This window comes from Amblyraja radiata, chromosome 34, assembly GCF_010909765.2.
Source record: "Amblyraja radiata isolate CabotCenter1 chromosome 34, sAmbRad1.1.pri, whole genome shotgun sequence".
Classification (NCBI taxonomy): Eukaryota; Metazoa; Chordata; class Chondrichthyes; order Rajiformes; family Rajidae; genus Amblyraja; species Amblyraja radiata.
In genome coordinates this window covers 17,289,257-17,314,785 of record NC_045989.1, presented here as the reverse complement: position 1 = coordinate 17,314,785, position 25,529 = coordinate 17,289,257, and the positions used below count along the sequence as shown (strand labels likewise).

The window sequence follows — 25,529 nt, the reverse complement described above, 5'->3', positions numbered from 1 at the left end:
AGATCAGTGAGACTTTGTGCTTGACATAGGCTGTGCAGATTTCATTGTCGTTTTGGCCAAGTTTGAACATGGTCGATGCTCAGAATAGTTGAAGACAATGAAATACAATGGATAAATGCAAATAAAATTCATTTAGTATGAGAAAGGGAAAGGTAATGATTTAAGGATGTTGAGTAATGTGTTTACAGTGATATTCCATCTGGCTTGATGTTGAATTTATAATAGAGATCATTAATACCTGAAAGATTGGGGAAGGGGACAGTCATGACTTCAAGTTGTAATTGATGCAAATATTACAGCGTTATGCACAGGCAGAAAGTAGTATAAGGCATCAATGTACTCAAAGTGGGCAATAAAATGACCTCGTTCTATTGTTCAGTGTGATCAAATTCATTAGAGGAGGGCAAAATGGCAATAACTGCCAAGTAGTGTAGAGGTACAGAAGGTCTTTGGAATCAACATTCATAAATTCCTGAAGATGGTGGTAATGGACATAGTTGAGGTATAATATGCCTTGTCAACAAAGTAATGAGGTTAATACTTCATTATTGACCTCTCAACATAATGGCTGAAGTGGGGGCTGATTTGAAACTAAGTTTTATTTGCAGCTCGTCAAAATAAAATAATGAAGCTATTCATATATGTATAGCAAGACCAGGACAAGACTTAGACAATACGATAAGTAGTAAATAACAATCATGCCACAAGTGCCAGGGCCTAGACCAAAATGCCAAGTTAAAATCATCTCCTCCGCCTGCACATTATCCCTATCACTCTATTCCCTGCCTATCAAGTGTCCATCTAAAAAGCCTCTTTAAACGTTACTATTGTATCTGGCTTCACCCCAGCAACTAATTCCAGGCACCCGCCAAGAATCGAAACACTGACATTTCTTCCCGGAGCCCTTTCACCTCACTATCCTCTTTCTCTTTTAAGGCACTCATTTAAAAACTTTGATTGTTATCCAAACCAAACTTTTGAATTGAAAAGCCCACAATATTTTCCTGCTTTATAGGAGCTTTACATTATTTCTGTGTATCGCAAGATTCATAAATTAATGATGAGATACAAACAAGTTCAAGCATATTATACATTATGTTGTAATTGAGTTGAGGGAGGACAGTGTATGAGTACAATGGTAATTCATATCGCAGGTCTCAAATTTGACAATAGAAATTCAGTTGAAGGGTTTGGTGTGAATGTTATACTTTGACACCACTAGCCTGATGAGCAGGGTGGGTTTCCCTCATCTGCTGTATTGAAACATTTCCTGGTAACCAAATTCTGTCACTTGCTTTTAATTTTATGGATAACATAAATAGCTAAAGCTAACTTCAGCACGCTAAATCTTGACCTTGGCTAAATACTTGTTGACTTTACTAGTTTGGGTGACTGGATTGTGTTAAGCAAGAGCTGTAACCAGCATTTTTGTTTAGCCTTGCATAAGGCATGCAAGTGATCTTTTTGCTAATCCATTGGAGATTGGTTAATTTTAACTTGGACCTTGTTCTTTTGTATCCTGATATGTAGTTACTGAGTCATCAGGAAGCTAAATTGAAAGATGACTAAACACAGGATTTTTTTCCTTTTCTAGACTTTGTGTATTATGATTTATATTTAGAAACAAGTCTAAAGAATCAACACCTTTTGTTGAGTTCTTCTGCCCAAGTTCCAATTTCATATTGATAAGTACAGTAGTACCGATTCGAGCGTTCCTAGGGAAAAGATGTGTAGGCCCAGCCAAGTAAAAGATTTTTCAGCCTTTTAAAATCTGTTTCTTTGAAGGATCTGTGAGGGAGCAAAGGGAGTCTGGTTTCAGCACAAACAAATGGGTTTGGATTTTGCAACTTAACCCAGAGGTTTCTAAGAATCTTTCTGAGCATGCAAGGAGTAGTATAAAACTGCTGAGCATGCTAGGAGCAGGAGCTGTTGGTTCCTAGGAGGAGCTTAGATAATTTAAACTGGATACGGATTTGTGTTCCTTTAACTGGATGGTCTACAAATCCTTGCTTAATATTGTTGAATCATGAACCACTAAAGGCTGCAGTTTTTTCTAAATGTAATTTGTTCCACATTTTTGTAACATGGGTAGTATTTCCTTCAATTTTTTAGAACTTTTAGCCCATTAATTTGAACCCGAGTTGAAACTACTCAAAATTAATTCACTAAACCAATTATGCTTAAGAAATTATGATCAATGTGGAATGGGTTTCTATTTAGCTGCTTCAGCTAATACACCATTCACAATTGATTTGGTTAACAACTCTATCGATCTCTGATTGTAAATTACCGTCCTTTCATTCTCCATGTACAAGTCTTTCTTATTTTTGTTTCTGAAACCTTAGCTAATGTTTCAAACTATGATGCTCCTTATAGACTCTTCAGTTTCTAAAAATGATTTATCTCCATCTTGCTGGTTCTCTTTAATTTCCCCTTGAATTGCCTTTCAATGAGTAGAATTAAACTCTTGGAACCCAGACATACCTCTGGGAAATCTAAATGCCATCAGTCCATGGTCAATATTTTTAAGGTGAATGCTATATTTCTTTAAATGTGTTTTAAGGCCATAAGCATATATTTGTCCTTCTTACTCTAATCTTTTAACATGTAGACAATTGTCTTTAGATAATTTTCTATATATCTTTAATATTCTAATTTATTTAGACTTGTTTCTTCCACCTTTTCAACTTTGGAAGGTTTTACACTGAATGTTGATGAAACCAACACAAAGCCAAGTTTGCAATTTATGGGTTCACTATCATTCTACAAATAGTATTTATTTGATAGATAAATTGGCCATGCTTCTCCACATTCAGAACTTCAAACAAAAGCATTCCATTTAATTACCGGTTCATGTCGGAAGCATGACACTTTTGCTTTTCAAAAGGAGTAAAGTGCTGTTATGAATATATTTTGTTTCTGCCACACAATTATGAGGTCTAGTGATGGCTTTCTAATGCATTCATTTGCTTTCTAGGCTTAGTGTTGAGTTTTATTTATGACAGCATTATTTAGATGGTAAAGTCGTGTAGATTGTAGCAACTCAAAAGTTGTTTAATTTTCATTTCAGACTGTTTACACTGACATTAATTTTATATTCAAAATCTGTTCTGACAAATATGTTGCTAAGTTCCTTCTTAAAATGATGGCCATAGTTTTCTGATACAGGAGTAGTTTGAGATTTTAGCCAGTGTTGGCTTCAAATGTTTCTTACTGTGTTTTCTCATTGCCCACTATAGTCCTGTGGCAAACAGAATTGTGCAGATCACCAACAACACAATGCAAGGAGGCAATGTTTCAGGCTCCAAAGGACTGCATGGATCAGATGCTCGTTTTAAGCCATTCAAAAGGGGTGCTCCACGAAGATTCTAATCCAGTTGTTTGCAACTGACTGTTCTTGTTTTTAGATTTACCTAGTGTTTGTAGATATATTCAGCCTGTACAATCTACTATGTTTTCACTTTTTTTCCTTTCTTGAACATTAATAGGTCTGTTTTAAAAAATATATAATTTCATGACTGACCTTTTTGCTGTTTTTTATAGCAGTACAGCTATAGAAAATAAAAAAGTCACTTTTATTTTCAATCTGATTTGTGTAAATGTCTTGTGTTGGAAGAGAGCTCGACAGTGGAACCCCAATTATCAGCTAGTACAGGGATTGGGTGGGGAATTCCTTCTCCATGGATAATGGAAGTTGGATGTTTGACAGGCTCTATTCTTAGTGAGCTTTGGAGTATCCTCCCGGTGCCCTAATCAACCTGCTAGAACACGTAAATCTCAGCCAAAAGTGGGGCAGATCTTGTTTCTGGTAGCCTTGACTCTTCATTTCTTGTCCCCTAAATTTTGGCTTTGTGGGTAATAAAGATTAACCCAAAGACGTAACCACTCATAAACGCAGCTGAATCGAGAATGATTTGAAAGATTAATTTATAAACTGTAATTGGAATTCCATGAATAATTGAGAAATGCATAAAGGAAGCACAGATAACTGAGGCTCCACTGTATGGTCAATTATTCAAAACTTAGTTGACAATTGTGCAATTCTCTATCTTAAGTAATGTAGTTAACTCATTCTACATTAACAAACAGGACACAGGGAGAAATTGCAGGCTCCATCTTTTTGCAAAATAGCATATTTATTGAGAATTAATTTTCTACATTTACCAGTCACAGTTTAAAATATTAGTTTTTCCTCAAAGGATTGTTCTGTACAAGTTCACCTGTATGAATGTGGCATTGATGCTAGAAAGATGTATGCTTAGATTTTGCAATAAATCCTCATGACATTATTTGAATTTAAGTTACTTTTTATTCCCCTTTCCTGCTTTGCTAAAAGATTTTGATTCACAAACTATAAATTATTGATGTGGATATAATCAAATAAATGGGCTCTAGGTTTTCCTGAAATAATATTATGCATCTGTTATGTTTAAATAACATCTCTAAAGTTAACTTCTCAGAAATTCATCCCGGTCACTGGTGCTAAACGTATTCTCTCACTGCACTGTGAAGAGAGCACTTTGAAGAATTTCTCCTTTGTTGTTCTTGACTCCTTTCCACTGTAACCTGCACAGTCCAGCCTTGCTGCCACTGCTGATCAACAAGCAGTCCAAAGCTACATTACCAAAAAATAACACTGCCGCTGGTGGTGCCCAGACTGATACTTGAAAATGAATTGGAGTAACTTTAATCACAAACTTGCAAAGTTAACGGCCACATCAGGAGGACAAGCTGTGATGCCTCAAAGGTACTGTTATTATGACCATCAGGATAGGAGACAAAGCTGACTCTGCTAACTACTGATGAATCCCAGCACGGGGAAAATCATTGCCAACATCCTCAACCAACAAATAAGTTAAAAAGTTGTTCATTGAAAATCAATGTGGGTTCCAGCTACCTGAACATGGTCATAACCATATGCCAAATCCAAAAGAAATAAACATTGCAGTAGCAATTACCATACATACAGTGCCCTCCGTTATGTATGAGACAAAGAACCATCATTTATTTGCCTCTTATTTGTAACTAGACCAAGTGCAGACCCGTTGGGTCTGTTTCCCCAACTGCGTTTGCGGGGGGGGGGGGCTGAGGCATCACACTCACATTAACCACCCCCCAAACACACAGGTGAGGGGAGGGGAGAGGAGGAGGAGGAGGAAACGGGACAGATTTGGGAGGGAAAGGAGAACGGGGTAGGTGGTGAGAGAGGGGGATGGGGAGAGAGATGTGGGGGAGGGGGGGGGAATAGGGAGGAGGGGGGGAAGGGGAGAGGGAAGAGTGGGAGGGAGGCGTGAGAGGGGGAAGGGGAGAGAATGACGTGGAAGAGGGAGGATGAGCGGGATGGGGAGGGGAGAGAGATGTGAGGTGGAGGGATGGGGACGGAGAGGAGGAGAAGGGTAAGCGTGGAGGGGGGAAAGAGTGGGGAGGGAGGGGGGAGAGGTGGAAGAGTGGGGAGGTAGGGGGAGTGGTGGAAGAGGGGGAGAGAGGGAAGGGGAGAGGGTAGAGAGTGAAGGGGTGGGGGACGGAGAGGGGTGAGAAGAGGGAAACTTAGAAACAGAAATTAGGTGCAGGAGTAGGCCATTCGGCCCTTCGAGCCTGCGCCTCCAGTCAATATGATCATGGCTGATCATCCAACTCAGTATCCTGTACCTGCCTTATCTCCACACCCCCTGATCCCTTTAGCCACTAGGGCCACATCTAACTCCCTCTTAAATATAGCCAATGAACAGGTCTCAACTACCTTCTGTGGCAGTGAATTCCAGAGATTCACCACTCTCTGTGTGAAAAATGTTTTTCTCATCTCGGTCCTAAAAGATTTCCCCCTTATCCTTAAACTGTGACCCCTTGTTCTGGACTTCCCCAACATCGGTTTCTATAAGATCCCCCCTCAATCTTCTAAAATCTAGCGAGTACAAGCCGAGTCTATCCAGTCTTTCTTCATATGAAAGTCCTGACATCCCAGGAATCAGTCTGGTGAACCTTCTATGTACTCCCTCTATGGCAAGAATGTCTTTGAGCATTGGGCATTGTGACATCACACGGTGGAACGAATCAAAAGGAAGAAAGGCAGCCGCCACACGGCGGCAGGCACACAGTTTTATATAATAACTAGACCAAGTGCAGACCCGTTGGGTCTGTATCCCCAACGGCGTTTGAGGGGGGGGTGGGGGGCTGCGGCATCATACTCACATTAACCACCCCCCAAACACACAGGTGGGGGGAGGGGGATGAGAAGAGGAGGAGGAGGAAACGGGACAGATTTGGGAGGGAAAGGAGAGTGGAGTTGGGGGTGAGAGAGGGGGATGGGGTGGATGTGGAGGGAGGGGTGGGGGGAGAGGGGAAAGAGTGGGGAGGGAGAGTGGAGGTGGAAGAGTGGGGAGGGAGGAGGAGAGGTAGGGGGAGTGACGGGTAGGAGGAAGGGGGCGGGTGGAGAGAGGGAAGGGTGTGGGGTAGAGAGGGAAGGGGGGTGGGGAGAGGGATGGGTGGGAGAGGGGTGAGGAGAGCGAAACAGAAATTAAGTGCAGGAGTAGGCCATTCGGCCCTTCGAGGCTGCACAACCATTCAATATGGTCATGGCTGATCATCCAACTCAGTATCCTGTACCTGCCTTCTCTCCATACCCCCTGATCCCTTTAGCCACAAGGGCCACATCTAACTCCCTCTTAAATATAGCCAATGAACTGGCCTCAACTACCTTCTGTGCCAGTGAATTCCACTCTCTGTGTGAAAAATGTTTTTCTCATCTCGGTCATAAAAGATTTACGCCTTATCCTTAAACTGTGACCCCTTGTTCTGGACTTCCCCAACATCTGGAACAATCTTGCTGCATCTAGCCTGTCCAACCCCTTAAGAATTTTGTAAGTTTCTATAAGATACCCCCTCAATCTTCTAAAATCTAGCGAGTACAAGCCGAGTCTATCCAGTCTTTGTTCATATGAAAGTCCTGACATCCCAGGAATCAGTCTGGTGAACCTTCTCTGTACTCCCTCTATGGCAAGAATGTCTTTGAGCATTGGGCATTGTGACATCACACGATGGAACGTTCACCAGGGGCTGGGGCTCCTGCAAAGGCATATGTAAATGGTTCCATTCCGATTGGACATCTGTGAGCATCGGGCATTGTGACATCACACGATGGAACGTTCACCAGGGGCTGGGCTGGGGCTGCTTCTATGGGTGAGAAGCCATTTTTTTAAACTATTGGGGGGGAGAGAAGGATTTGATAAAAAATGTGTACATAAACACGACAAAATGTAATCAGGAGTGGATACTTAGAAAGAAAAGTGAAATCTCTACCGAAATGGAAAAGATCTCGGCGATTCTGCATCTGGTTTCGGCGTAGCAAAGAATCAAAGGAAGAAAGGCAGCCGCAGCCGGACGGGCGGACGCCGGCAGGCACACAGTTTTATATAATAACTAGACCAAGCGCAGACCCGTTGGGTCTGTTTCCCCAACGGCGTTTGCGGGGGGGGGGGGGGGGGGGGCTGAGGCATCACACTCACATTAACCACCCCCCAAACACACAGGTGGGGGGAGGGGGGGTGAGAAGAGGGGAGAGGAGGAGGAGGAAACGGGACAGATTTGGGAGGGAAAGGAGCGCGGGGTAGGGGGTGAGAGGGGGATGGGGAGAGAGATGTGGGTGAGGGGGGAGGGAGGAGGGAGGAAGAGAGGGGAAGGAGTGGGGAGAGTGGAGGGGGAAGGGGGGAGAGAAGAGGAAGAGTGGGGAGGGAGGAGGAGAGGGGTAGGGGGAGTGATGGAAGAGGGACAGAGGGGTAGGGGAAGGGGGCGGGTGGAGAGAGGGAAGGGGGTGGGGTAGAGAGGGAAGGGGGGTGGGGGAGAGAGGGATGAGGAGAGGGAGGGTGGGAGAGGAGTGGGGAGAGAGGAAGGGGTATAGGGGTAGCGGGAGTGGTGGAAGAGGGACGGGGGAGTGGTGGAAGAGGAACAGAGGGGAAGGGGTGGGGGAGAGTGGGGAAGGGAGGGGAAGAGAGGGGTGGGGGAGGAAGAGGGGTGGAGTAAGGGGAGAGAAGTGGAAGAGTGGGGAGGGAGGGGGAGGGGGTGGTGGTAGAGAGGGAAGGGGGGTGGGGGAGAGAGGGATGGGTGGGAGAGGGGTGAGGAGAGGGAAACAAGCATAGAAATTAAGTGCAGGAGTAGGCCATTCGGCCCTTCGAACCTACACCACCATTCAATATGATCATGGCTGATCATCCAACTCAGTATCCTGTACCTGCCAAAATATAGCCAATGAACTGGCCTCAACTACCTTCTGTGGCAGAGAGTTCCAGGGACTCACCACTATCTGTGTGGAAAATGTTTTCCTCATCTCAGTACTAAAGGATTACCCCTTTATCCTTAAACTGTGAGCCGCTTGTCCTGGACTTCCCCAACATCGGGAACAATCTTCCTGCATCAGACAAATGCAATTCAGGACTTTTCTCTTCACAAGCAAAGACAAAATGACGGATAGTGAAGAATTCGAACAATCGCGAAGCGTTCAGATGCTGCGCGCGCCTCCTGCACCAAAGGGGGGGGGGGGAGGGAGCGTGTGTCGTCACACACAAAGATCTTGTTGCGGAGAGCTCCGCTATAAGATTTTTGGTCACACACTATGCACGCGCCTCCACAAACAGATGAGCGTCTTCTTGAATGGAGAGCGTGTGGCTGCCTCCACAAACAGTCACACACACTATGGACCTGCCCCCACAAAAAAATATTTTGTGTGGAAGGGGAGGAGGAGGGTGGAGGGGGGGAGGAGAGGATGGGGGAGAGAGGTGAGGGGGGGGGGGGGTGGAGGGATTGGAGCGGGCGTGCATGAGTCGAGAGAAGAGAGAAGGGCAGAGGGAGAGAGAGAGGCTGGTTCAACACCAAAAAACCTGGATAAACTCAGCGGGTGCAGCAGCATCTATGGACCGAAGGAAAAGGGCAACGTTTTTGGCCGAAACCCCTTCTTCCGGGTTTCTCTCCATAGATGCTGCCGCACCCGCTTAGTTTATCCAGGTTTTTTTATGTCTACCTTCGATTTTCCAGCATCTGTAGTTCCTTCTTAAAGACAGAGACTGTGCACGGTAAGGGAATGAGGAGGGAGAGGGGGAAGAGTGTGGAGGGAGGGGGAAAGTCGGATGGGAGGGGGAGAGGGGTGAGGGGAGAGAGGGGAAAGAGTGTGGGGGGGGGGAGGGGGGGGTCTAAGCTATAACAGTAAATTAAACATTGTCACTAATGCCAGCGTGTTGTAGAGTAATCCCTGCTGATGTGCTAGAACACAAAGAAGGACCCCATGAATCAACTAACTCACTTAGCAGGGACTTTGCTTTCTTGCACTTTAATCGACCTCGCAGCACTTTCTTCAGCTTTTTTTATACTTTCCCACTAAATACAATGAACCTGCTGCAAGTTTCCACGACATTTATTCCACAGATCAACACAGATCTCCAGTAAAACAGGCATCTGTGAAGCTCCCTCAGCCATTTTGTGTGCTAGCCTGAAACAAAGCGCGTGATTGGCCAACTGGCAGACAACTCAATGTTAAACGTGCTTTGATTGGACTAGAAAATTCCCGAACTTTTTCCCGTTTTTCTGAGTTTCAGTGGTGATTTTTATAAATATTTTTACACAATATGTGAAAATTTCATGTAGTTTGGTGACTTGGGTCACGAAACTACAGAATAAAGCTCCTCGGCCCACAGCCTATTCTCTGTACTCCCTCTATGTCAACAATGTCTTTGAGCATTGGGCATTATGACATCACACGATGGAACGTTCACCAGGGGCTGGGGCTCCTGCAAAGGCATATGTAAATGGGTCCATTCCGATTGGACATATGTGAACATCGGGCATTGTGACATCACACGATGGAACGTTCAGCAGGGGCTGGGGCTGGTGCTGATTCTATGGGTGAGAAGCCAGTTTATTTTTGAAATATTGGGGGGAGGGGAGGGGGGTGAGAAGGATTTGATTAAAAACGTGTACTTAAACACGACGAAATGTAATGAGGTGCGGATACTTAGAAAGAAAAGTGAAATCTCTACCGAAATGGAAAAGATGTCGGCGATTCTGCATCTGGTTTCGGAGTTGCAGGGAATCAAAGGAAGAAATGCGGCCGGAAGCCGTACATGTAAATGGATCCATTCCGATTGGACGTCTGCGAGCGTCGGGCATTGCGATTGGACATCTGCGAGCATCGGGCATTGTGACATCGCACGGCGGGAATGAATCGAAAGGCAGAAAGGGATCCGGACGCCAGCCGGACGGATGGGACGAGAGTTTATATATTAACTAGACCAAGGGCAGACCCGTTGGGTCTGTTTCCCCAACGGCGTTTGCGGGGGGGTGGGGGGGTGAGAAGAGGGGAGGGAGGGGAGAGGAGAGGAGGAGGAGGAAACGGGATAGATTTTGGAAAGGAGAGCGGGGTAGGAGGTGAGAGATGGGGAGAGAGATGTTGGGGAGGGGGGATGGGGACGATGGGGAGGAAGGAGGGAGGGGGAGAGAGGGGAAAAAGTGGGGAGGGAGAGTGGAGGGGAAGGGGGAGAGAAGTGGAAGAGTGGGGAGCGAGGAGGAGAGGGGTAGGGGGAGTGATGGAAGAGGGACAGAGAGATAGGGGGAAGGGGGTGGGGGGAGAGGGAAGGGGGTGGGGTAGAGAGGGAAGGGGGTGAGGGAGAGGGGTGAGGAGAGGGAGAGGGGGAGGAGAGGGAGAGGGGGAGGAGAGAAAGGGGAGAGAAGTGGAAGAGTGGGGAGGGAGAGAGGGGTAGCGGGAGTGGTGGAAGAGAGACGGGGGAGTGGTGGAAGAGGGACAGAGGGGTAGGGGAAGGGGTGGGGGAGAGAGGGGAAGGGAAGGGAGGGGAAGAGAGAGGGGTGGGGGTGGTAGAGGCGTGGGGTAAGGGGATAGAAGTGGAAGAGTGGGAAGGGAGGGGTAGGGGTAGGGGAGTGGTGAAAGGGGGACAGAGGGGTAGGGGGAAGGGGGTGGTGGTAGAGAGGGAAGCAGGGTTGGCGGAGAGAGGGATGGGTGGGAGAGGGAGAGGGGTGGGAAGAGGTAAGCATAGAACCATTGAAATTAAGTGCAGGAGTAGGCCATTCGGCCCTTCGAGCCTGCACCACCATTCAATATGATCGTGGCTGATCATCCAACTCAGTATCCTGTACCTGCGTTCTCTCCATACCCCCTGATCCCTCTAGCCACAAGGGCCACATCTAACTCCCTCTTAAATACAGCCAATGAACAGGCCTCAACTACCTTCTGTGCCAGTGAATTTCTGGACTTCCCCAACATCTGGAACAATCTTCCTGCATCTAGCCTGTCCAACCCCTTAAGAATTTTGTACGTTTCTATAAGATACCCCCTCAATCTTCTAAATTCTAGCATGTACAAGCCGAGTCTATCCAGTCTTTCGTCATATGAAAGTCCTGACATCCCAAGAATCAGTCTGGTGAACCTTCTCTGTACTCCCTCTATGGCAACGATGTATTTGAACATTGGGCATTGTGACATCACACGATGGAACGTTCACCAAGTGCTTGTGCTCCTGCAAAGGCATATGTAAATGAATCCATTCCGATTGGACATATGTGAACATTGGGCATTGTGACATCACACGATGGAACGTTCAGCAGGGGCTGGGGCTGGTGCAGCTTCTGTGGGTGAGAAGCCAGTTTAGTTTTGAAATATATGGGGGGGGGGGGGGCGGGAAGGAGTTGATTAAAAACGTGTACTTAAACACGACGAAATGTAATGAGGAGCGGATACTTAGAAAGAAAAGTGAAATCTCTACCGAAATGGAAAAGATGTCGGCGAATCTGCGTCTGGTTTCGGAGTTGCAGGGAATCAAAGGAAGAAATGCGGCCGGAAGCCGTACATGTAAATGGATCCATTCCGATTGGACGTCTGCGAGCGTCGGGCATCGTGATTGGACGTCTGCGAGCATCGGGCATTGTGACATCGCACGGCGGGAACGAATCGAAAGGCAGAAAGGCAGCCGGACGGATGTCGGACGGATGGGGCGAGAGTTTTATATAATAACTAGACCAAGTGCAGACCCGTTGGGTCTGTTTCCCCAACGGCGTTTGCGGGGGGGGGGGGGGGGGGGAGAAGAGGGGAGGGAGGGGAGAGGAGGAGGAGGAAACGGGATAGATTTGGGAGGGAAAGGAGAGCGGGGTAGGGGGTGAGAGATGGGGAGAGAGATGTGGGGGAGGAGGGATGGGGAGGAGGGAGGGAGAGGGAGAGAGGGGAAAGAGTGGGGAGGGAGAGTGGAGGGGAAGGGGGAGAGAAGTGGAAGAGTGGGGAGGGAAGGAGGGGTAGGGGGAGTGATGTACCTGCCTTCTCTCCATACCCCCTGTTCCCTTTAGCCAACGCTGCCGTTGCCTACCCGTAGCCCCCACGGGAGACGTGGTCCTCGAAGTAGAGCCGTTCCCGAAAGGCCGTTTTTAAATGGCGTCGCTTGAGGTTGTGCTGCGGGCGCCAGCAGCCGTTATGGTCGCTGGCCAGCAGGAGGCGACAAAATGAGTGAGTGGGGGGGGGGGAGAAGGTTTTAATGAAAAAAATGGACATAAACATAACGAAATGTAATGAGGAGTGGATAGCTGGAAGGGAAAGTGAAATGTCTATCGAAATGGCTGCTTGTATGGGTGTGAAGCCAGTTTTTTTTTGAAAAACTGGGGGGTGGGGGGGGGAGAAGGAATTGATTAAAAACGTGTACTTAAACACAACGAAATGTAACGAGGAGCGGATACTTTGAAAGAAATGTGAAATCTCTACCGAAATGGAAACGATGTTGGCGATTCTGCTTTCCCCCTTATCCTTAAACTTTGACCCCTTGTTCTGGTCTTCCCCAACATCCGGAACAATTTTTTTTGCATCTAGCCCGTCCAACCCCTTAAGAATTTTATACGTTTCTATAAGATACCCCCTTAATCTTCTAAAATCTAGCGAGTACAAGGCGAGTCTATCCAGTTTTTCTTCATATGAAAGTTCTGACATCCCAGGAATCAGTCTGGTGAACCTTCTCTGTACTCCCTCTCTATGGCAACGATGTCTTTGAGCATTGGGCATTGTGACATCACACAATGGAACGTTCACCATTGGCTGGGGCTCCTGCAAAGGCATATGTAAATGGATCCATTCCGATTGGACATATGTGAACATTGGGCATTGTGACATCACACGATGGAACGTTCAGCAGGGGCTGGGGCTGGTGCAGCTTCTGTGGGTGAGAAGCCAGTTTAGTTTTGAAATATTGGGGGGGGAGGGGGGGGGGGGGGTAAAGATTTGATTAAAAACGTGTACTTAAACACGACGAAATGTAATGAGGAGCGGATACTTAGAAAGAAAAGTGAAATCTCTACCGAAATGGAAAAGATGTCGGCGATTCTGTGTCCGGTTTCGGAGTTGCAGGGAATCAAAGGAAGAAATGCGACCGGAAACCGTACATGTAAATTGATCCGTTCCAATTGGACGTCTGCGAGCGTCGGGCATGGCGATTGGACATCTGCGAGCATCGGGCATTGTGACATCGCACGACGGGAACGAATCGAAAGGCAGGAAGGGATCCGGACGCCAGCCGGACGGATGGGGCGAGAGTTTTATTAGATAGATAGATAGATAGATAGATAGATAGATAGATAGATAGATAGATAGATAGATAGATAGATAGATAGATAGATAGATAGATAGATAGATAGATAGATAGATAGATAGATAGATAGATAGATAGATAGATAGATAGATAGATAGATAGATAGATAGATAGATAGATAGATAGATAGATAGATTAGAATAGATAGATTAGAATAGATAGATAGAGAAAAAAAATCACATGTGGTTAAAGTGCACATTGTCAGATTTTAATAAAGGCAATTTTTGTACATTTTGTTTTCACCATGTAGAAATCACAGCAGTGTTCATACATTGCCCCCCCATTTCAGGGCACCATAATGCTTGGGACACAGTAATGTAATGTAAATGAAAGTAATCATGTTTAGTTTAAGAAGGAACTGCAGATGCTGGAATAATTGATAGGAGACAAAAAATACTGGAGAATCTAGTCATGTTTAGTATTTTGTTGCATATCCTTTGTATGCAATGACTGCTTGAAGTCTGATATTCATGGACATTACCAGTTTCCGGGTGTCTTCTCTGGTGATGCTCTGCCAGGCCTGTATTGCAGCCATCTTTAGCTTATACTTATTATGGGGGCAAGTTCCCTTCAGTTTTCTCTTCGGCATTTAAAATACATGCTCAATTAGGTTCAGATTGGGTGATTGACTTGGCCACTCAAGAATTAACAATTTTTTAGCATTGAAAAACTCCTTTGTTGCTTTAGCAGTATGTCTGGGATCATTGTGTTCAAGAAGGAACTGCAGATGCTGGAAAATCGAAGGTACACAAAAATGCTGGAGAAACTCAGCGGGTGCAGCAGCATCTATGGAGCGAAGGAAATAGGCAACGTTTCGGGCCGAAACGCTTCTTCTTCAGTCTTGTTGTGGTATGAACCGTCGGCCAATGTGTTTTGAGGCATTTGTTTGAACTTGAGCAGATAGGATGTGTCTATACACTTCAGAATTCATTATGCTACTACCATCAGCAGTTGTATCATCAATGAAGATAAGTGAGCCAATACCTTCAGCAGCCATACATGCCCAGGCCATAACACCCCCACCACTGTTTCACAGATGAGGTGGTATGCTTTGGATCTTAGGCAGTTCTTTCTCTCCTCCATACTTTGATATTGCCATCACTATGATATAAGTTAATCTTCATCTCATCTGTCCACAAGACCTTTTTCCAGAATTGTGGTTGCTCTTTTAAATACTTCTTGGCATACTGTAACCTGGCCATCCTCTTTTCAGCTAACCAGTGGTTTGCATCTTGCAGTGTAGCCTCTGTTTTTCTGTTCATGAGCCTTCAGTGAACAGTGGTCATTGACAAATCCACACTTGACTCCTGTAGAGTGTTTCTGATCTGTCAGACAGGTGTTTGGAAATTTTTCTTTATTGTAGAGAGAATTCTTCTGTCATCAGCTGTGGAGGTCTTCCTTGGCCTGCCAGTCCCTTTGCAATTAGTAAGCTCACCAGTGCTCTCTTTCTTCTTAATAAAGTTCCAAACAGTTGATTTTGGTAAGCCTAATGTTTGGCTGATGTCTCTATAACAGTTTTATTCTTGTTTCTCAGTCTCATAATGGCTTCTTTGACTTTCATTGGCATAACTTTGGTCCTCATGTTGATAAACAGCAATAAAAGTTTACAAAGACTGGAGGAAAGACTAGGTGCTGAGATCTCTTATGCCTGCATTAAGGAGGCAATTAAACACACCTGAGCAATTACAAATGCCTGTGAAGCCATGTGTCCCAAACATTATGGTGCCATGCAATGAGGGGGACTATGTATAAACACAGCTGTAATTTCCACATTGTGAAACCAAAATGTATAAAAATGGTCTTTAATAATATGACAATGGGCACTTTAACCACATGTGATTTTTTTTCCTATTACATATCTCAAATTGTGGAGTACAGAGGCAAATAAATAAATGATGGGTCTTTGTCCCAAACATTATGGAGGGCACCGTAGGGTGAGGGGATTGATTACCAAATGGGTGGACAAAAACTAAAAATGAGAAAAGGCTGAGGTGAGAGAAGAGGCACAAAATGTGAGACCATGGGGAAGATGTAGAGACGGGAAAGAGAGGGTGCATCCAGTTGGGGTTCAAAGAGAGGGTGGAAAAGGTGGGGAGGGGGGGGCATGCAGTGTTGGTTTGTTAAGTTGCCTATAATTGGGGAATTCAATGTTCATATTGTTGGGTTGTTAGTGACCTAAGCGCAGCACAAGGTTGTGTTCCTCCAGTTTGCGTGTAGCCTCACTCTGGCAATGGTGGAGGCCCAGGGCAGAAAGGTCAGTAAGGGGATGAGAAAGAGTTAAAATGCTTTGCAACCAGGAGATCCTGTAGACCTTTGCGGATCGAGTGTAAGTGTTCAGCGAAACTCACCTTATCTATGCTTGGTCTCACTAATGTATAGGAGGCCACATCAGGAAAACCGGGTGCAGTGGCTGGTGTTGGAGGTGCTCATGAACCTCTGTCTCACCTGGAAGGAATGTCAGGGTCTCTGGATGGAGATGAAGGAGGAGGTATAGGGACAGGTCTCCTCTGGATTGATTGCTGGGGTCCCTGGATGGAGATGACGGAGATGGTGTAGATCAGTGGTTACAGGTTTCTATGAAACTTCATTCTAACTGACTCTGCAGTTAAATGTGGCCAAAGTGGCCTTGTGAGCATTGTTTAGACACCTGTGACTTTTAATGTTCCCTGTTCCAAGATTTATAAACGTTAGTGCGAGGTTTTATTTGTCCAACAGGACTGGGTAGTGAACGGGGCTGTGAGATGTCAGGTAGTGGATGGGGCTGCTGTCAGGTGTGCAGAGTGAATGGTGGGTGGGTGTCTTGTCAAATGGGCATCAGAACCTCTTGGGCAGCTTGCAACTCAGCGGAGATTGACACAAAATGCTGGAGTAACTCAGCAGGGCAGGCAGTATTTCTGGAGAGAAGGAATGGGTGATGTTTGGGGCCAGACTTTGCAACCCAGCGGTATGAATATTGATCTCTCCAACTTCAATAACCCTTACTTTCATTCTCCATCCCTCCCCAACCCTAGTCATTGTACTGGTTTTACTATCGTCCTGGTGAGTTTCATTGTCTAACTCGTTTTCTCCTAGTTCACAACTAACAATGGCTTGTTTCCTTTATCATTGTTACTTTATTGCATATCTTTCATTCATTTGTTCTATATCACCATCTGTATCTCATTTCCCTTTCCCCTGACTGTCAGTCTGAAGAAGTCTTGACCCGAAATGTCACCTATTCCTTTTCTCTAGAGTCTGACCTGCTGAGTTACTCCAACTTTTTGTGTCTATCAGGGTTGCCTGGCAGGTGAGGCTTCAGTCACATGCCCATCAATGTGATTGGTGGACAGGGCTAATGTCAGGCAGCCAGTGGGCTGGTTCTGAATGCTGGTTACAGCAGCAATTCTGGGACAAGAATGTGGGTCCTGGGCAGAAACAGTCTATGATGCTGAAAGGCGTTTTGCAAAGAAAGTGCAAATGAAACAACGCCAAACACATGTCATTGCAAGAAATGGGTTTTTATTTCAGTCTGGAGTATTACCAATTTTAACATCATTCTGCAACAGAAGATTTTGCATTAATTGATACCAAAGTTTTATTGTAACATGATTCTCAATGTTTCACTTGTAAAACTGCAATTAAAGCCACATTTCACTCTTTCTGATGGTTAATGAGGCACTAATGGGTGTTCAGTTCAGCTGATAGGGCTGACTTGGTCACGGTATACCTTATTCTAAAATTAATTGCAAATATTTCAGAGGCTATCTGATACCACCCAGTTTTCCATGCTTGTTCTATACCAAATACACTGTTTTTTTCCCCATAATGAGGCATGTTAGCAAATGTACATGGCAGTTTTTTGTTGTAAACATCAGACTGGGCAGCAGTTTTCGTTACTGATTTTCATTAAGTTCCACTTTCTTCCATGTTTTCCCCCCAGTTATTCCCTCATTTTCAACACTTCGGTTCAGTTTTCCCTAGATTGATTTATTTTTAGCGTTTAAATAATTCACATTACATGCAATGCATTTTTTCCTTCCTATTTTAAGATTTCAAAAACCTAGAAGTTCTTGTACCAAAATTTTACCCTATTCCTAGTCCGGGTCCGGGATTTAAATAAAAAAATAAATGAAAATATAAACAATGCCTCAAATCTGTTACTGTAAATACAGAATCTTTAACATTATGGCACAATTTGCTACTCTCCCACTTGCCCCAATCTGCACAAGATACACATTGTAAAGAATTAACTGCTTTTGTCCATTCAGTCACATAATGACAGAAGTACAAAGTGAAGACAATGAATCTACATTCCGCAGAAAGCTCTCTAAAATCAAATAGTTGGAATGCCAATAAAAGTATTTTTGTGCTGCCAAAGTTCACTTGATCCCACTAAGTATATAACACACATTATGATAGTATGCGACATACAAGTTTGGTCATGAATATAGAAAATGGAACAGAATGTCATGAAATCGGCATCTACCAAAACGCAGACACTCCCAGATGCAGGATTTGTAACAGTACAGGTACCCAAAGCAATGGGGAAAAGTAGCTGTGCTTTAGGAGACATCAAAAGGTAGAGAGCAAATTCAAAATCTACATCTTTTTCCATTGTGTATATTTTTAATTCAACAGTATTTTGGTAAATGTCTCAAAATAAACAAACAACAAAGCAAAAGTGCAACAAAAGTTATTGAAAGTAACAGGTTCTGGTCAATACTTTTCTTGTCTGTTGTTAATCATGGTGAATATACATGTACAGTGGCTTGAAGTATATTGTGCATCCTGTTGTAATAAACAAATGATAAAACCCAATCCCACTGGTGTATGAGATTAAATCTCCAACACAAAAGTTGACATTATTAAAATGTCTAGCAAATATTCCATTGTGAATGATCAAATGGCAACATATAGCTTTCTTTGAACAAAGAAATATTCAATGTCATGCTCTCAAATGCACCAAATTTCTGTGAAGCATTCAGAAAATCTGCAAAATTCAAGTTGCAGAGTAGCACAAATACACCCATCCTTGTAATAGACAAATGTGCAAAACAAAGTGATATTTAAAGCATAATCATTTCAGAAGACTTAGCATTTATTTTCAACAATCCTTACGTGAAACATTTAGCATATTAAAACTGTCGGGGAACCATACTCGACTGTTTATCAGTCAAGGTACCACAAACAAGCCTGCACTTGTGACTCAGGACTACGCACAACCCCCAACAGAAAGGCCAATGCAGCCCTGCACTGATAACTTTCAAAGCAACTACCTGTCCTAAAATGGGTTCTCAAGGGCTTTTAATGGTGAACAGTTGTTCCACAATGCAGCCCCTGGAGCAGTATGGTCAAAATCCACAAGTAATTACTTGGACAGGATTGCAAATAATTAGATCCATACATATTTGAAATCCTGGTACTTTTAATATCAACATATTTTGGTGAGGAAAATACAACTTTACATAAGCATTTGTATGACATTTATAATATGATCTACTAGATTTATCATGCACTATAAATGTGAGCTAATTCACAATACATCTGGGCAGTTCAATGAAATCTCCCCAAACCAACTTCATTATATCTGTCCCTGGTAAAGAATTTTTGATAAAGGGAAACCTCTAAGTGCAACATGATTCTTTCAAAATGCAAAAGATAGATATTCTGGGCTGCCCATCTCAAAATAATTTAACAAATTGCTTCACAATGAATAAATATTTATGTCTTAGTAAACAGGTTAAATGCTTTATTTTCTTCCTCCCTAGTTACTGACAGGTGTGAATCTTCCTCTAGATACATAACTGCTTCAAGCACTCTAACTGAGGGTGCCCTATTAGAGTTATTCAAATAAATAAACTGGTCAAATGTATTAAAAATCTACAAAACAGCTACATTATTAGAGTGACAATACTAATCTGAAACAGTATAAAATGATCCTTCAGATAATTTTCCTTCAATGTCAAAATTTAGTGTTCCTGCAACAGTGCCCAGTGAACAATGTATTTGGAACAGCTTACCATCATACCAAAGAAAAATAGTCAGTGTTTAAATTATACCAAAAAAAAAAGTATAACAATACCAAAGTTATTTGGCTTCTTCCAAAATGTTTTAAAATCCCCCCCCCCCCCCCCCCCCCCCCCCCCCCCCTCCCATTTCTGAATATTGGTCCCCTTAAGAAAAATAACTTTGCTACTGTCTACATCATTGACAATATTTGACCAAATAATCTTGAAGGTATTAATGAAGATAAACGATAACAATGATTGGGTACATTATTCAGCATTAAGGAATTCAGAAACAAAATGGTAATCACTAAAGGTGAATACAGTGCTGACTTAACTGACTGATTAAAGAGATCACAGAGAACTACTTGTAACATCTTTATTCTAGCAAGACCTTTATCGTCTCCAAGCCAACTTGAAACAATTTTCTCAATTGTCAGGAAGTATATTTGGTCAAAAAAACTAGCTTATTCACTTGCTTTTTAAAAAAATTACTGATATTTTACATGTTGAATATCTATTTTTACACATTTCCCTAGATTGACTTCTGTTGCAACGATTTTAAAACCATGCAAAATGTAGCAGATAAAGAAAACTTGAAGCAAGAGAGACCACGACTGACAAATATTGACTCTCCTTACCTTCCCCATTATGGCTCGTACAAAAAAAATGACATCTCCTTTAGAAAAGATTGTCCAGTGCTACATTTGTACACCAGCAGAGTTTGTATTAGCATCTTAAAACAATCTCTAATATGAATGACCTTCTGTAAGTGTTTTGCCTTTTTCTCCCTATGAGCTTGATTCTAGGCACAATCAAGGAAAACTAAAAATATTCTATATTCTCTTATTGTAAGCAGAGAATGAAATCTAAACCAACCACAAAACTGCCAATCATTGTCCTATAGCAAAATAGAGGCAGTATTATCCAGAATAGCTTATTAGCTGATTGCATTAATTAATGCAAAATATTAAGAGGCATAGTGATTTTACTGTTACATGTAAAGGTGCTTTTTGCATGTTTTAAACAATGATTTACGTCAAATTAAATGTAACTGCATCAATCAACACTGTAGAAACTCCCTTGTGAATATAGTGCATTGTGCAACAGACAGAGTTTGGCCGACTGTATCAAAGAAGTCATCCTTTCACTTCTCAAAATACAAACAATTAAGGATCAGGCACAGACGGCATATCACTGGATTCTTTTAAGGGTTACGCATTTAGTTTCTGGTAAAATTCCGTCCCCATCACAAGAGAATACACTTGTCCTTTTCTTTCTCCTTTGCTTCCTTGCGCTGCTTCCGTTCCGTGCCTCCCGGCTGTTTTCCAGCTGCTGCTGTTGCCGCCACCGCCTGTGATTGCTGCCCTTCCTGGAATGTTAGGAAAAAACATTCATATGAAGTAAAAGCTGCTAAATAACACAAGAGCTCACTGCTGGAATGGAACTGGTCATTTAACACACTGACAAATTTCAATCTACAGTCAGAGTTCAATCTATTCTTGCTCCACGCACCACACTTCTTGCACACTTTGGCTGATCTGGCAAAAATAACTAATTCAACTGGACTTTATGTGGATAATAAGATCACTGAGGACGATGTGGACAGCCTCCTAATCAAAATGGCGTTTGAAGACATGTGTGTTTGGCAAATAGTCAGGAGGTTAGTTAATTCACTATGTCACTCAAGTTCTGTGACTGGTCTACTTGGACAATGGTGATCTATCTCCAGGTGCTGCCATGTTTTCAAGAGCCATTGCAATCAGCTCAGCTCCAGATCTCAGCTCGTTTGCTTGTGTCAGGTCCAATGAGGGACAGTCGAGTGGTCCTGGCAAAATCCATGATCAGCACCGGTAAGAAGTATTGCACGTTAGATTGCTCTCACAATCCAGTGGTACAGCTAGTAGAGCTGCTGCCGCACAGCGCCAGAGCACTTGGATGCTGTCCATGTGGAGTTTGTTCGTGCTCCCTGTGACCGCGTGGGATTTCTCGGGATGCTCAGGTTTCCTCACATATCCAAAAGATATATATGTTTCAAGGTTACATACCTTGCTTCTAATGTCTCTGGAGTGGATGAGAAAGTGGGATAATATGGAACTAATGTGATTGATTGATGTTCAGTGTTGACGGTGGGCCAAAGGGCCTATTTCCATCCTGTATCTTTAAACTAAATCAAATAATCCATTTTCTTTGCCCACTCAATGATATTTTAGCTTGTGAATAGTACCAAACAGGAGCAGAATGTATTTTAATTCAACATACTGGAAATTTAAATCTTTATACAGATGAAAAGCTAGATTGCTTTTGAGCTAGTGGAATCAAGGGATATGGAGAGAAGGCAGGCATGGATAATTGATTGTGGACGATCAGCCATGATCACAATGAATGGCTATGCTGGCTCGAAGGGCCGAATGGCCTCCTCCTGCACTTTTCTTTTATGTTTCTATGCTTTCTAATCTACATAGTGTAAATATAATTGTCCAGAACACTCATAATACTTATTATGATGCATCGCAGTTCACTTATGAACAAATGAAATAAATTCAGCAGATCCTTGAGATTTCTAAATTCCTGCTTTCAATTCGACTGGGTTAGCATATTGCAAACTTAAAGATATGGAAGCAAAATGAACAGTCTCAGATGTTTACAGTTGCCATCTAGTGGCTGGTTCAGTAATAAAGGTAAAAAGCCTGGGATCAAACCTTTCTTGCTTCAAATCTTCACTTAAATCAATTATTAAAGAAGTAGTAACGGCGCATTTGGATAGCAGTAAAAGGATTGGTCCAAGTCAGCAGGGATTTAGGAAGGGGAAATCCTGCTTGGCCAATCTTCTAGAATTTTTTGAGGATGTGACAAGTAAAATGGATGAAGGAGAGCCAGTGGATGTAGTGCATCTGGACTTTCAGAAAGCCTCTGATAAGGTCCCACACAGGAGATTAGTGGGCAAAATTAGAGCACATGGTATTGGGGGATGGGTATTGACATGGATAGAGAATTGGTTGGCAGGCAGGAAACAAAGAGTAGAAATAAATGGGTCCCAGTCAGAATGGCAGGCAGTGGCGAGTGCAGTGCCGCAAGGCTCGGTGCTGGGGCCGCAACTATTTACAATATATATTAACGATTTAGATGATGGAATTCAAAGTAACACTAGCAAATTTGCAGATGACACAAAGCTGGGTGGCAGTGTGAACTGCAAAGAGAATGCAAGGAGGTTGCAGGGGGTCTTGGACAGATTGAGTGGGTGGGTAGATGCATGGCAGATACAGTATAATGTAGATAAATGTGAGGTTATCCACTTTGGCGGCAAGAACAAGGAGGCAGATTATTATCTCAATGGTGTCAGATTAGCGAAAAGGGAAGTAACGAGATCTGGGTGTCCTTGTACACTCGTCACTCTAAGTAAACATGCAGGTAGAGCAGGCAGTGAAGAAAGCTGATGGCATGTTTTCCTTCATAACAAGAGGATTTGAGTATAGGATTAAAGAGGTCCTTCTGCAGTTGTACAGGGCCCTAGTAATAATAATAATAATAATAATAATAATAATAATATATATTTTATTGTCATTGCACGTCAGTGCAACGAGATTTAGTGTGCAGCTCCACTGATGTACAAGAAAGGTAAATAAATACAATACATAAATAAACAAGCTGAATTGATTAAGACCACATCTGGAGTATTGTGTGCAGTTTTGGTCTCCTAATTTGAGGAAGGACATCCTTGCTATTGAGGCAGTGCAGCGTAGGTTCACGAGGTTAATCCCCAGGATGGCGGGACTGTCATAGGAGGAAAGATTGGAAAGACTGGGCTTGTATTCACTAGAATTCAAAGGATGAGAGGATATCTTATAGAATCATATAAAATTATAAAAGGACTGGACAAGCTAGTTGCAGGAAAAATGTTCCCAATGTTGGGGGAGTCCAGAACCAGGGGCCACAGAATAAAGGGGAGGCCATTTAAAACTGAGATGAGAAAAAAACGTTTTCACCCAGAGAGTTGTGAATTTGTGGAATTCTCTACCACGGAAGGCAGTGGAGGTCAATTCATTAGATGAATTTAAATGAGAGTTAGATAGAGCTCTAGGGGCTAGCGGAATCAAGGGATATGGGGAGAAGGCAGGCACGGGTTACTGATTGTGGGTGATGAGCCATGATCACAATGAATGGCGGTGCTGGCTCGAAGGTCCAAATGTGTCCTCCTGCACCCCATTACAGTAAGGACGTGGAGGCTTCAGAAAGGGTGCAGGGGAGGTTTACCAGAATGTTGGCTGGATTACAGGGTATTAGCTACAGGCTCTCGAATGCCAGAGGTTGTGGGGAAACCTGATATTGAGCTATATAAAATTATGAGAGGCAGAGATAGGGTAGACAGTCAGAACCTTTTTTCCAGGAAGAAAAAATCAAATACTGGAGGGCGTAGCTTTAAGGTGAGAGGGGCAACTTTTTTTTAAACGTTGGTTAGTGCCTGGAACATGCTGCGAGGGTTGGTGGTGGAGCAGATAGTGGTATTCAGATACTTTTGGATAGGCATATGGATACGCAGGGATTTATATTACACACAGGTAGATTAGAGATGATCTTGGCATTATGTTTGGCTCAGACATTGTGGGCCGATGGCCTGTTCTTGTGCTGTACTGTTCCATGTTCTATGTTCTTAGAAACAGAATGAAGAAGCTGGTCTGGTGTACATGGCAACAGTCACATTGACTGGTAACTAACGATTACATTTCAACAGATAAAGGAAGTCGGGGCAGAGTCAGGCAATTCCTCAACTTCCTTGTCCACAAATGCATCCAACTAGCCCGTACTATGTTCCGGAAACCTCTAAAATATGGCACCTCGGATGATATTTTCTACCCATGCACACTTCTTATTCATTTATCATTTTGATCCATTTTTTAATCCTTCACCATTTGCTGTGATCAACTGACTAATTCTCTTAATATATTTTTGGTTTAAAGTCCCTTTGTCTTCTGATGTTAGAACCTGAAATCAAACATTCCCCAGATCTCCAGAGCAGCAGCAAAAATTTGTCAATGTATTTGTCACAGAACATTTTTAATTGAGTTTATTATTATCATGTGTACCAAGGCAGAGAGTAAAGCTTTTATTGCGTGCCAATCAGTCAGCGGAAGGACTATACATGTTTACAATCAAGACATTTTTTTCTATATAGTAAACGTCACATGAAATTAAAAATATAAAATGGTGTAAATACCCAGCAGGTCAGTGATCTTTCATCACTTCCAATGGTAAGTTGTCAACCTGGTTCTCCCACCACAGATGCTGACTCTTCTGTTGAGTATTTTCAGCACTTTTCATTTTTAATTCCAATTTCCTGCATCTTCAGTGTTTTTGCTTCTTGGTTACCTGCAAAATGTCATTACCTGGCTCTGAGCTGCAGCCGCCTGCTCTTGTTCGTGGTAGTACTGGGATGCTCGCCTGTCTTCTTCTTCCTGCAGTTTCTTTGCCAACTCCAGATCACTAATCCCTTCAGGTATCTGCTCCCAGGTCAAATCCTGGCTTTGCTGCTCCTGCTGTAAGGACAATGCCATCAGATAGTCCTGAGAGAAGAAATAATGTCCAATCAGGAAATCCCTGGATAAGGGATCAGTAACTACCCTCCAATTACAAATGTAAATTTGCAAATATTCAGAAGTGATAATCAAATTATAAACTAAAGTATGTGGGGGGTTTTTTAAATAAAAGGTGCTTTTTCTGATTTTGTGGTCATGCATTTTAATCTTACAACACACCAACATTTAAATTTCAGTATTTTTGTATTTCTGTTCATCAGTAATATATAAATGCTCTATTTACTTTGGGAAAGGAGCAGAATCTGAAAAAGCATAAGATAACAATAGATAATGGGTTTTTCTCCAGGAAAAGCACAATGAGCAGATTTGATTTTGGAAATGTCAACAATAAC

General features: G+C 43.2%; 2 protein-coding genes across 6 annotated transcripts in view; one reads left to right on the top strand and one right to left on the bottom strand.

Moving 5' to 3' along the window:
- sltm (SAFB like transcription modulator) overlaps positions 1-4,289 on the top strand; it is a 50,707-nt gene extending 46,418 nt beyond the window's left edge. For all 4 annotated transcript variants that reach the window (XM_033050292.1, XM_033050294.1, XM_033050296.1 and 1 more), the window contains one exon: positions 3,240-4,289. In XM_033050292.1, the coding sequence (XP_032906183.1) occupies positions 3,240-3,372 (133 nt within the window). In that variant the 3' untranslated portion in view covers positions 3,373-4,289. The remainder of the gene's footprint in view (positions 1-3,239) is intronic.
- Positions 4,290-17,100: 12,811 nt separating this feature from the next.
- mindy2 (MINDY lysine 48 deubiquitinase 2) overlaps positions 17,101-25,529 on the bottom strand; it is a 49,328-nt gene continuing 40,899 nt past the window's right edge. The window contains exons 8-9 of one of the 2 annotated variants that reach the window (XM_033050637.1): positions 24,988-25,164; positions 17,101-20,975 (exon numbers count right to left, since the gene is read on the bottom strand). In XM_033050637.1, the coding sequence (XP_032906528.1) occupies positions 20,853-20,975; positions 24,988-25,164 (300 nt within the window). In that variant the 3' untranslated portion in view covers positions 17,101-20,852. The remainder of the gene's footprint in view (positions 20,976-24,987; positions 25,165-25,529) is intronic. The other variant, XM_033050638.1, reaches the window with a different exon arrangement.